Below are 12,500 nucleotides of genomic sequence, written 5' to 3'. Positions count from 1 at the left end.
TGTATTAGTTAAATGGGGAAGGGGAGCAAATATAATATAGTTTACAAGCTTTGGGTTTCTAAAATATCTATAGGAAAAAAAAATAGGTACTCATAATGCCCTAGTGTTTCCTATTGCAGTCGAAGGAAAGGAATATGGAAGGAAAATTAATATAAAAAAAAGGCTAAGAAAGATGGAAGGAAGAAGAAAAAAACGAATATGAAGAAGGAAAAAGGAAAAAAGAAATATATGAAGGAACGAAGGAAAACATCAAACTCATGGAGAGAGAGAGAGAGAGAGAGAGAGAGAGAGAGAGAGAGAGAGAGAGAGAGAGAGAGAGAGAGAGAGAGAGAGAGAGAGAGAGAGAGAGAGAGAGAGAGAGAGAGAGAGAGAGAGAGAGAGTTAAACCCTCATACATTATAACCACAAAAAAATAAATAAATAAAAATAAAGTGAAAATAAGTAGTAGTAGTAGTAGTAGTAGTAGTAGTAGTAGTAGTAGTAGTAGCAGCAGTAGTAATACATCTTGCACTTAACACTCAAGAAAAAAAAATACTCAAAAAATATTTAAAAATGCACATACGAAAAAAAAAATGGATTTCAAAAGAATGTCATATCTACATGTAATATATATATATATTTATATGTATAAATACTGGTGTTTTTTTAAATGCTTCTTACGACACGGGAGGGTCTACAGAATAACAGACTGATGTGGGAGAGAGAACTGGGAGGAACAGGGGGTGGGAGTGGGAGACGAAAGACAAGGATAACAGTGGATAATAATAATAATAATAATTAATAATAAAGGGATGATAAAGGGAAGAGGAGAGGGGAGGATGGGAAGAAAACTGGGCGCTAAGAATGAAAAGAAAAACGGAATGATAATAAACAGAGAGGCATTAGAGGAAAAGAAGGAACGGAGTGTGGAATGAAGATAGAAATAACAGGAAAGTCGAGGAGAGGAGAGATAAAAGAAAAACGTAGAAAGATAAATGGAAGTGTGAAAGAAAATGGGGAAAAGTATAAATGGAGGAGAAAAGGAATGAGAAACAGGGAAGGAAGGGGATAACAGAAAACTGGATAGGGGGATGAGGAAGGATAATAGGAAGGGGGAGGGAAGGGTACAAGGTAGAGGAACTGGGATATGGGAGGCAGGTAAAGGGGAGGGATATGGGTGATGGATGGGGAAGGGAAGGGGTAGAGGTGATGGGGAATGGGAAGGGGGGAGGGGGTTATAATAGTAAAAATGACAAAACAGTAAAATGTGTTCTTGCTCATAATATAGAAATTTGGTAGTTATTATTATTATTATTATTGTATTATTATTATTACTATTATTTATTATTTTTTGTCGTTTACATAACTAATAATAATATTCAAATGAAGTTTTATTTATTTTCTCATATAGATATAATATATATTTATATTTATTTACATTCTGAAGGGTTTTCGGGGCAAGTTTCATTTCATTTCACTTTTTTAATCCCATTTCATTTCATCATTGTGATTATTTTTTTGTGTTTCATAAAATGTGTTGTGTTGTGTTGTGTTGTGGGTAATATGTCAGTATGGCAATAAATATCAGGGTGGGTGATGAGACTGGTCTGGATATGGCACAGGGCAGGGCAGGGCAGGGCAGGGACCAGGGTGAGGTTGCTACACACAAGTTTCCCTCTTAGGATTTGCTTCTGGTTCCTCTGTCTCTGCCTGCCTCTCCCCAGAACAAGTCCCCATCCCTGTCCCCTTCCCCACCTCCTGCCCCGCCTCCTGCCCTGTCCCCGTGCCCTCGTCACTGTCCTGGCCCGGGTCGTCGCGCCGCAGCACTGTCTCCGCTGAGCTGTTGGTGAGGTAGCAAGCCGGGGAGGATGGGGAGGGGGGGTCTTGTGGTAAGTTCAGGGACTCAGCGCTGGTGGTGGTCTCCCCTAGCAGAGTTCCCTGCTGTGCCCCTTCAGGCGGAGGGGGCCTGCCAGGGGAGCTGAGGAGCCCCGAGTCAAGTGAGCCACTGTCAGGGGTGTTCTGGTGGAGGCGGTGCAGGGGGGAGTCATAGGGAGAGTCAGAGATGTTGACGCTGCCCCGGGGACTGGTGCCAACCGCTGGGTCAACGCTGCCTCCCTCACTGACAGCACCACCCCCTTCCCCACAACTGCCACCGCTGCTGCCACTGCTGCTGCTGCTGCCGGACAGGCCACCGCCACACAGGCTGGAGGCGTCACAGCCGCTCACCTCACACGCGCTGGCCCGCTGCTCCCCGCCCCCGGCACACCAGTACCCCTCACCCCCCTCACTGTCCCAGCTGGCTGCACCACCATCCTCTCCCTCACAACACACCCCCAGTCCCGTGGGGCCCTCCAGTCCTGGAGGGAAGCCGTGCAGGCACTGGCAGGCTGCAGGCTCTGGTCTGCTGCGCCCCGGGTGGTCGGCACCCAGCGAGCCCATGACATGTGGCCAGGTCAGGTCCACACACATGAGGCTGGAGGGGTCCTGGGGGTGCGGCCGCTGGTCCAGTATGCCCAGCGGGGCCCCAGGGGGTGTCACGTTGCGGGGAAGGACAGGGAAGGGCATGAACTGGTGGGCGACAGCGTCCTTGTCAGACCCCGAGGAGCGCCCTGCATCCCCCGGCGACAAGTTGATAATGACAGGCGGCGTGTTGTCATCCGTCCAGTCCTCCCGCCCCTCTCCAGCCCCCACTACTGACCCACCTGCACTTCCGCCCCGCACCCGCAGCTGCCGCCGCCTATTTCTGCCTGGCCGAGGCCTCTCCCGCCCCGCCCGGTAGCGGTGGGGACGGCCGGCACGGGAGCCGTCTGCCCCGGGGTCGGGCCGCTCACCCTGCTCGGGGGTAAAGGTGCCCCGGGCCTTGCGAGTTGGAGGCTCATCCTCAGCACCCTGGAGGTGATGGTGGTGGTGGTAGTGGGGGGCAGCACCAGGGGGAGGGAAGCTGTAGAGGCGAGGGTGTTGCTGGGGCAAGGGGTCGGGGAGGGGGTATGGTGGCTGGTCCAGGGTGGAGGTCTGGCTGGGGGCACGGGAGGCAGGGCGCCCCTCCTCAGTGATGCTGGGGAAGGAGCCACCCCGCCGTAGGGGGCTGAGGGGCTCCTCCATGAAGGCTCGGGGCTTGCGGGGTATGGTGGCCCAGCCTCGCTCCCCCTCGGTGCCCCGCCCTGCCGGGTAGAGGTCCGGGGTGGGGCCCAGCACGCAAAGCACCTCCGGTGTGGGGTCCTTGCTGGCCTGCTTGCTGCCGCCAGGCTGCATCTCACCACCCAGGTAGGGGAACACGCCGTCCACGTGGATGTTGGTGTTGTTCACCTTGCTGGATGCCCCGAGGCAGGCAGGGTCAAAGCCACGGTGGGTGTTGGCATCACAGTTCAATGCACGGGACATCTTGGGCCGGTACACAGTGGAGTTGCAGTCACTGTCAGCGCGGTTCACCTCCAGGTTGTTCTGCTTCACCATCTGGCGCAGGCGCTGCTTCTGAAAGAACCGCTTGGCCACACCCGCCTGCTTGGGGTTGTAGAACAGCTCCGGGGCATAGTGCAGGTCATTGGTCATGGCGCCCAGGCTCAGCAACTGCAGGTTGTTGGCAGTCTTGGCCACCACCACTCCATCCCCCTTGGTGGACGTCAGGATGCTCTGTGACACCGACGAGGACTTGTTGGTGTTGTGTGTGTGGGAGGACTCCAGGCTATGTGTGGAGGGTGCGTCCCGTGGCCCACGGCCATCCCCGGGCCGTACACCGCTCTGGTTGTTCTGGGTGGCCATGGTGGTGTTGTTGGCCGGCGCTAAGGTGAGACGCACCTCCTCCTCCTCCTTCCTGCCCCGCCGCGGCAGCAGGCCGCCCCAGGAGCAGCTCCGCCATGCCTCCCATACATCCCCACGACTCAGACAGAAGAACACAAAGATGAAGATGCCCAGGCTGCTGGCACACATGGCGTAGATGGCACTGAAGATGGCCGTGTGGTGCGGGATGATCTCCTGGAAGGGAGCCGCCGTGGTGATGGCCGCTGCTGTCCACGTCAGGCCAAACAGAAGCAGGGTGACAGCATGGGCACGTAGCTGCGTTAGTGGACTGTGCTGGCCGTCCGTCACGCTGGCTGCCGTGTCTCGCGAGGCCAGGCTCACCTCCTCCGCCACTGCCCCGGGCCCCGCCACCTCTGTTGCAGGTGAGGCGGCATCCAGCAGTTCCAGTTCTGTAGTCTCTGCTGTGGCAGCGGCTGTGGCAGGGTAGGCAGCACGCAGCGACCTGATGGGAGGCCCAACAGTGATACAGGCACTGGCACTGACACAAGCACTATTGAAGGCAAGCAAGGCTGAATACTTGTCAAGAAGGGAAGATGTTTGAGTAACAAAAAGTACAGCTTTACTTAAAATCACTATTATAGACCCCAAGACACAGTAGTTTCCAAGACCAAATAAATTCATACAGTGCTTTCTTAAGATACTATAAATAAGAAGAACAGATGAGGGCAAAATGAAGAAAACAAAGAGTCTATAGGTACTAGTCACTAAGAGGACAGAATAAGGAAAGAAAAACTAGAGGAAACTTACCTGAGTGAGCAGTGTGTGAGGAGGAAGAAGGTGGCCAGGATGAGTGTGAGGGCAGCGGTGGGTGCCACAAAGGCCCCTAGGCTGGGTCCCCATGCCAGGAAGCAGAAGTGATAGCCGGCATACTGGTGCAGGTTGACGGCAGCCGAGATGCCACACAGGATGAGAGCGATCCCCCAGCCCACCAGATAGAAGCGCAGCATGGGCTTGGGGGGCAGCGGGACATCCGGGGGCACCTCATCAGGAGGTGGGGGGGGTCGCAGGGCCTTGGCTACTTTCTTGTACAGATTGGTGACAGTGACAGTGGTCCAGAGCAGCACACAGGTGGTGAGGTAGTGCAGCGCCACCCCCACGCCCTGGCACAGCGGCCGATGGTGTGTCTGGTGTGCCCCGGCCGTGAACAATGCCACCAGCAGCAGCAATGCCACCCAGGTGTTCAGCAGGGAGTGCTTGTTCTTGCTGGCGGTGGCGATGCGGCTGTGGTGAGCAGCCCAGGTGGCAATGGAGGCCATGAGGAAGGCAGCACACACTGCACTGCCCACATACACCCCTGGGGCACTGGGCCTGAATGCCGCCCCTTCCTTGGCCCCGCCCCGGCCCCGGTGACGTGCAGCCATGTCCTGCAGCAGGCCGAAGTGAGCCAGGCGGTCGCAGCGGAACACCACCAGCGAGTTGTGCATCTTGACGATCTTGCAGCCCTCGCTGGACCACTCCCCCCGGCCATTGGCAGAGGCATTGACGCGCCACCACACTGGCATGATGCTGTAGCTGTAGATGGCCGAACGCAGGGTTATGTACACGCTGTCCTCCACTCGCAGCACCCCAGTGTCCTCCACACCACCACTCCCTTCACTCCCATCAGCCGCCACTCCCCCAGTGCTCACTCGTCCCCCAATGACTGGGCTTGTCACCTCCCAGGACTCCAGGCCATCACCGTGGGACCCAGTGTGGGGAAACAGCTTGGCTGTGCTGTAGACAAAGAACTGGAGCTGCACCGGGGTCTGTGGGATGCGGGAGGGAGCTGGGTCGTCATCGGAGGTGTTGGCAGGGGAGGTGGTGGTGGTGGAGAACTGGTGGAAGGGTTGGCCGTGGGAGAAGAGGCTGGAGGGGACCTGAATCTGTGCGTCCAGGATCTTGTCGTCAGTGCTGTGGGTGAAGCAGAGTAGTGAGTGCCTGGTGGTTGTGTCTGTGAGCATGTTAATTGTTCCTGCTTTCTCTGCCATGGTGGGTTGAAGACACTTGTTTCTAACTCCATGCTTACTGCAGCTGCTCATCTTTTTTTTGCTTTTTCTCATCTTACTACTGCTGCTACTATTGCTGCAGTCAAGGATGTTCCCTTTCCTATCTGCTATTATCATTACTGCTATTACTAACATTACGACTATAGCCATTACTGCCACAACCAATCATCAGAAACTATACTAATTATCCAAAGAAAATGAGGAAAGAAAGATGAATACACACTGAAGGAAGAAATGGTAAAGCAAAGGAGATTAGTTACATAACCTGAAAGAAAAACCACACAAATATAGACATGGGGACAGAAAACACACACACACACACAAACACACATTAGTTTACTTTAATGCACTGACCACATGTTACGTACTTAAAACAAATTATAAAAACCCACAAACAAAATTACTGAAGAGTGAACACATTTACACTCCACAATAGATGTTAAAACAGTAAAACCAGATACTAAAATAAAAAAAAACATTACACAAACACACACACACACACACCTATACATCTTGGAGTAATCATTGGTGTTGCATCTAAAGTGGCGTTCTGTGGAATGAGCACTGCGTCGGAACCAGGTGCAGGTGAGACCAGAGAAGGTGTGGGGGTGATATGAGGACTGGTGCATCTCCAAGTGGGGGGCCATGGCATGGGGGAGGGTGGGGAAGTGAGTGGCCACATCCCACAGACACCCCACCAGCCGGCCACAAGATCTGTCAAGCGCTTCTGCTTTGGCCAGGAGCTCTGTTGGAAAGGGAGAGGTGGTGACAGGGGTGAAAACAGGAGATGAAGGGTAAAGTAGAGGTGACTGATATGAATGCTAGGGTTTTGTTGGGGTTGTCTGGGAGAGTGGTGGTGATGTGGGAGAGGATGGTGATGAGGGTGAAAAAGGTGAAAAGGTGAAAAGAGAATGTCTGTGTATAAATGCATGAGAGGGAAAGGGATGAATGTCTTGTTAGCTTTTGTGCATCGAGTTAATATGTCTGAGAGTAAATAATACATACAAAAAATATCCTTTACTAGTGAACAATTAAAGAAAACCATCAGAAGAACACTCCAACATTGCCCACTTGCAGCCAGACCCCCTCCTTGCCTCCCATCCCTTCACTGACCCTTGGTGGCCGACATGGAGGCGCTGATGATGTTGATGAGAGTGTTGGCCGTCTCCTTGGGGCCGGAGAGCGTGGTGAGGAGGTCCGTGTACTGCTCCACTGTCTTAGCCAGGAACACAACATCCATGGGGTCTTGCAGGTTCTTCCCCTCCCTTGTGAAGTTTCTCAGTGACCGAGCGCTGTCAACCAAACTCGTCTTGCTGGCCACCACATTTGTCAAGGCAAACTGCTCCAGTATCTTCGTCGTTTCAGAGACAAATGGGCACCTAGCAGTGTTCAGCGCCTCCCACTCCCCATCCTCAGAGCAGGTGTGCTCTGCCATGTGCCACTGGAGGGAGCGCAGGGCTGAGGCGGTGTTGGCAGGCGTGCGGTGGTGCTTCCCAGTGCTGATTGAGATGGTGGTGCTGGCTGTCTTGGAAGTGAATTTTTGTGCACCGCGCTGGTGGGGTGGGACCAGGCCGGCGCAGGCGAGCTCCACCCGCACGCCGGCCACCGTCCTCGGCCACACGTAAGAGCCGCGGTTGTCACTCGTGGCTGTGAGGAGGGAGTGGGATGAGGTTACAAGACTGAGTGAGGAGTGAATGATGTGTGGTGGTGTTATATCAGGTTAAGGAAGAAAGAATGAAGGAGAAAAGGCAACATTATAATGATGTAGTGTTGTGATGTTAAGTTAAAAATGCGTAGGGTAGGTATTATTGTACAGTTTTTATTCTTTCCTCCTTCCCTTTTACCTTTATATATCAACACCCTGTGAATATCCAAGTACACACAGCTCAGGAGAGAGTGGCATTAGCTAACTGTTACAGCTCTTCATATTTTTGACACAATAACTCCCCAAAAACAGATTTTCCTTCTTCCCCTCAGCCTGCCTCCCCTTGCCCCTTCTCACCATTCATGGGGCAGTACTTGGTGTCGTGGGCAATGACGTAGATGCTGACAGTGCGGGTGTGGTTCCCCTTCTGTCCCTGCACCAGACATGACCAGTCCCCGCTGTGTGTGCCGTTCAGCTCGTCTATTTCCACCAGGCTGAGGAAGGGCAGCAGTGATGATGGTGGCAGAAGTTGTAGAATTGTGGTTAATGTGACTTTTTGTTATTTTCAAGTTGTAGAACCTAAATTAACCGAAACCAATTTAAGGCAAACCTAACCTAAATGTGATGCAACCAAACTGAAAGGCAGCAGGATGATGATAGTGGTGGAAGTTGTAGAATTTAGATGTTTTTTCCTTCTTTTTTGAGTTGTATAACCTGTCCTAACCAAATTAAAGCAAACTAAACCTAACCTAAACAAACTGAATCTAATTTAATGAAACTTAAACTAGCCAACTAAACCAAACCTAAGTTAGTTTAATGTAACCTTACCAACCCTAACTTAATCTAATATAACCTAACCCACTACAACCAAAACAAAACCTAACCTAACCTAATCCAACCACACCACACCCAACCCAAACCAAACCTAACCAAACCTCACCAAACCTAACCTAACCAAAACAAACCACAACAAAACCAAATCTAACCTATCCAAACCCACCCAAACCTCAGCTAGCCTCACCTCTCAATAGCTTCAGGCAGGTAGGTGTTCCTGACCACAGCTCCACCTCTCTGCTGGTGCTGATCGAGGTAGCCGGTAACGGTAGCAGAAGTGTGGTTGTGTGGCGAGGGGCTGGCGTGGCAGGAGATGTGTTTCACCCTTGGCCCACCACACCTGATGGCTCTCCTGTGCACTGGTCACACGACACCGCAGGCGAAGGGAGTCCCCGGCAAACACCACCTGGTCCAACACCGGCTCCAGCTCCACTACTGACTGCCCTGGGCCATCTGAGGAAGGAAGGGTATCATAAGGTGTGTCTGGTAATGGCTGGAAGGGTAGGGGTTAGGTGTGGTGCTCTGATCTTGGCTCTAGCTCCACTATTAACAGTTCTGAGCTATCTGAGTGAGGAAGGATAGAGTAAGGCCTGGTCTGTTCTTTTATTGACAGCCCTGGGACATCTGAGGGAGGAGGGATGATTGTAATAATGTGTGTCTGGTAGTAGCTGTCTGGTCCTGCCTTCGACTTCACTGTTGACGGCCCCTGGGTCATCTGAGGGAGGTGTGTGTGTGTGTGTGTGTGTGTGTGTGTGTGTGTGTGTGTGTGTGTGTGTGTGTGTGTGTGTGTGTGTGTGTGTGTGTGTGTGTGTGTGTGTGTGTGTGTGTGTGTGTGTGTGTGTGTGTGTGTGTGTGTGTGTGTGTGTGTGTGTGTGTGCGCATTCTCAGTGTCCTGCATCTCTTTCAATGCCATCCTCTTTAACAGGCAGAGTTTCACAACGATAAACTGTTGCAATGCTCACAAATGAAGCAAGTGCCAGCTGTGTCATCTCACTGTTACCAACAGGGACGATTTGCATCAGCTTCACGTTACTTGTGGTTAATAAAATATCTGTCTATTAATCTGTCTATCTGTATACCATCCCTTGGATAACAGATCTCTAATTTCTTGCCACAATGTAACCTTAATTCTTGCAAACAGTTACAATACATTATGCTGCAACCTCTTCCATGTAACTTCCAACAATGAAGATTCCTCCTTGGAAATATTAACCTAAAACAATCCTCCCTAATGCTAGATTTCTCCAACCTATTCTAACCTAAGCTAATCTAACTGATCACAGGGTAAGTAATCTTGTAGGTGGAGTGTTCTATCTATCTAATTGTCCATATACCAAGCCAGCAGTCCCACACAGAGCAATCCAGACAAGGCACCACACACTCACACACACACATGATTCACACTCTCAGCCCTATCAGCCCCTGGTAGAGAGGGACAGTCATGCACCACCATACTACACTCCAGGAGCTTAAGCACACCACAGCCAGCCATGTACTTTCCCACCAACACCCAGCAGCTTAAAATTGTTAGTTGGGAAGTTTATCTTAGGAGAAATGATGGTACACAGATCACATTGTGGTACCTCCAGGCATGACAGTTTACCGATGCAACACAGTGACTGCATATTACAACTTCAACCATCAATACTCCCCATCCTGGTCACCATCAAATGCTTTCCACTGCACTCACCACAACACAGAATCAATTGCATTATTTAATAACCCCATTTCATTACCAAGCCTTTTGTGCAGCACCACCACACACACAAACACACACACAAAGATGCTCAGGGCCTCCTCAATCCCCTCCTAGACACTCACGGCACCGGAGCTGGTCTGGTTTAAGCTTCTTGATCTGGGTGTTGTTGAGTGCCCGGGGACTGAAGCATTTGGAAGCGCTGTGGACTCGCACCTCTCTCCGCGCCACAGCCTCCGCCAGCCACGTCAGCCCACAGTCGCACACCAGCAGGGTTTGTGCAAGGTCACTGTGGGGGATTATGGGTAATTTCATGGCAGGACTTGGTGGTTATTGGATGGATACAGGGAGTCATATGTTTGTTATGGTTTAATCTTAGGTCAATTTTTGGGGGGTAACTAATCAGTTTACTCTATCTTTGTTATGTGTTTTTTTAAAGGTACGGTAGCTATGTCATGTCCGGGATTATGATGTTACAGTACTATAGCACTGGCACAGGTGAGGGGCATACTGCAGGTGCTGATCCAGGCTGGTTACGACCTACGCTGAAAGGCCAGTTTACAATTCGGTGTAGGAGTGAAACCCTGTCGCAACCTAGGGACCTCTTATGTACAGCAGTCGGGGATACAAGGATGAAGGAAATGGAAGAAATAAAGTGTGATTTAGATAATAAGGTTACTGTGGGTAAGTGGTGGGTGACTGGGTGGCTGGGTGACTAAAAGACATGGGAAACTGGATGACTGGATGACTAGATGACTACAAGAGACAAATGGGTGGCTGGGTGACCTGAGAGAGATGGATTAATGGATAAGAGACAGATGGATGAACGGATGAATTTATGAGACAGATGGATGACTGGATGACTGGATAACATCAGGTGGATGAATGAATGGATGACTGAGAAAAATGAATGACAGGATAAATTCAAGAGACAAGTGGATGAAAAAATAGATAAGATGATTAATTGAGACTGATGGATGGCCAGATAACATTACAGACTGGAAGGAAGACATCTGGATAAACGGATGACTTTGGCAGATTACATGGGTGAACTCAAATGGATGAAAGTAAAAAAAAAAAAAAAAGGGAAGAAAAAAAGAAAATAATAAAGAACTGGATCATTTTTTCATGGATGAGATCGAAGGAGGAAAAGAAAATTGAGAGAGAGAGAGAGAGAGAGAGAGAGAGAGAGAGAGAGAGAGAGAGAGAGAGAGAGAGAGAGAGAGAGAGAGAGAGAGAGAGAGAGAGAGAGAGAGAGAGAGAGAGAGAGAGAGAGAGAGATTTAGTTTGTAAAAATATAAAAAATAAAAAAAAACGAAAAAATAAAGAGAAAAAATAAACAAGAGAAAAACAAACAAATAAAAAATTTAATTAAATAAAAATAAATGACGTATGTTAACTCTCTCTCTCTCTCTCTCTCTCTCTCTCTCTCTCTCTCTCTCTCTCTCTCTCTCTCACACACACACACACACACACACAAGGCCTTACAAATGCAGACCGCTGATTGGTTCCCGTTGCGCCCAAGAAGAGTTCTGATTGGCCAACACAATCAAGGAGAGGAAGAGAGAACCGCTGATTGGTGGAAAAAAAGTGACGTAAAGCTGACTTAGGACGTCAACAAACGAGAGAGAGAGAGAGAGAGAGAGAGAGAGAGAGAGAGAGAGAGAGAGAGAGAGAGAGAGAGAGAGAGAGAGAGAGAGAGAATGGTAAAGATAAAAGTTTAGGAGATAAGGGCGCGAGAGAGAGAGAGAGAGAGAGAGAGAGAGAGAGAGAGAGAGAGAGAGAGAGAGAGAGAGAGAGATAGAGAGAGAATTACCTGAGGATCGAAGCCTTGTAATTAGTGTCCAAATGCGAGCAGGTAAAGTCTCTCTCTCTCTCTCTCTCTCTCTCTCTCTCTCTCTCTCTCTCTCTCTCTCTCTCTCTCTCTCTCTCTCTCTCTCTCTACCATCATCCCTCTCATTTTCCCACTCAGAGAGAGAGAGAGAGAGAGAGAGAGAGAGAGAGAGAGAATTTTTCACCAGAATGATGCACTAATTACACAAGGCCAACAAAGGCACTTGATTGGCTCTCTCTCTCTCTCTCTCTCTCTCTCTCTCTCTCTCTCTCTCTCTCTCTCTCTCTCTCTCTCTCTCTCTCTCCTACGCCCCCCTGTAGCACCAGCAATTGTCTTTCTCACACAAAAAATTTACACCTCTCTCTCTCTCTCTCTCTCTCTCTCTCTCTCTCTCTCTCTCTCTCTCTCTCTCTCTCTCTCTCTCTCTCTCTCTCTGAAATGTTGAAGGAATAATAGAACAAAGTAGTGAAGAATAGAAGATTACGACAGAGAGAGAGAGAGAGAGAGAGAGAGAGAGAGAGAGAGAGAGAGAGAGAGAGAGAGAGAGAGAGAGAGAGAGAGAGAGAAAATGAGGGAGAGAAAACTGACGTAGCGGAAAATTGTAAATGGTGTGAAGGAATCAATAATAGACGCTCTTCTCTCTCTCTCTCTCTCTCTCTCTCTCTCTCTCTCTCTCTACGGCACCCCTTCTGCTCATAATCATTAAAAAAAAGGTCCATTGTCATCACT

The 12,500-nt window shown here is 50.0% G+C and overlaps 1 protein-coding gene across 1 annotated transcript in view; it reads right to left on the bottom strand.

The window, feature by feature from the left end:
* Positions 1-12,500, bottom strand: part of LOC135115652 (adhesion G protein-coupled receptor A3-like) — a 46,579-nt gene that overhangs the window by 266 nt on the left and 33,813 nt on the right. The window contains exons 7-13 of the mRNA XM_064032574.1: positions 10,063-10,226; positions 8,442-8,694; positions 7,765-7,901; positions 6,876-7,409; positions 6,267-6,507; positions 4,525-5,667; positions 1-4,219 (exon numbers count right to left, since the gene is read on the bottom strand). The exon at positions 1-4,219 is cut by the window's left edge and continues 266 nt beyond it. Coding sequence (XP_063888644.1) covers positions 1,639-4,219; positions 4,525-5,667; positions 6,267-6,507; positions 6,876-7,409; positions 7,765-7,901; positions 8,442-8,694; positions 10,063-10,226 — 5,053 coding nt within the window. The 3' untranslated portion in view covers positions 1-1,638. The remainder of the gene's footprint in view (positions 4,220-4,524; positions 5,668-6,266; positions 6,508-6,875; positions 7,410-7,764; positions 7,902-8,441; positions 8,695-10,062; positions 10,227-12,500) is intronic.

This window comes from Scylla paramamosain, chromosome 29 (assembly GCF_035594125.1).
Source record: "Scylla paramamosain isolate STU-SP2022 chromosome 29, ASM3559412v1, whole genome shotgun sequence".
Taxonomy (NCBI): domain Eukaryota; kingdom Metazoa; phylum Arthropoda; class Malacostraca; order Decapoda; family Portunidae; genus Scylla; species Scylla paramamosain.
This window is presented reverse-complemented; position numbering and strand designations above follow the sequence as displayed.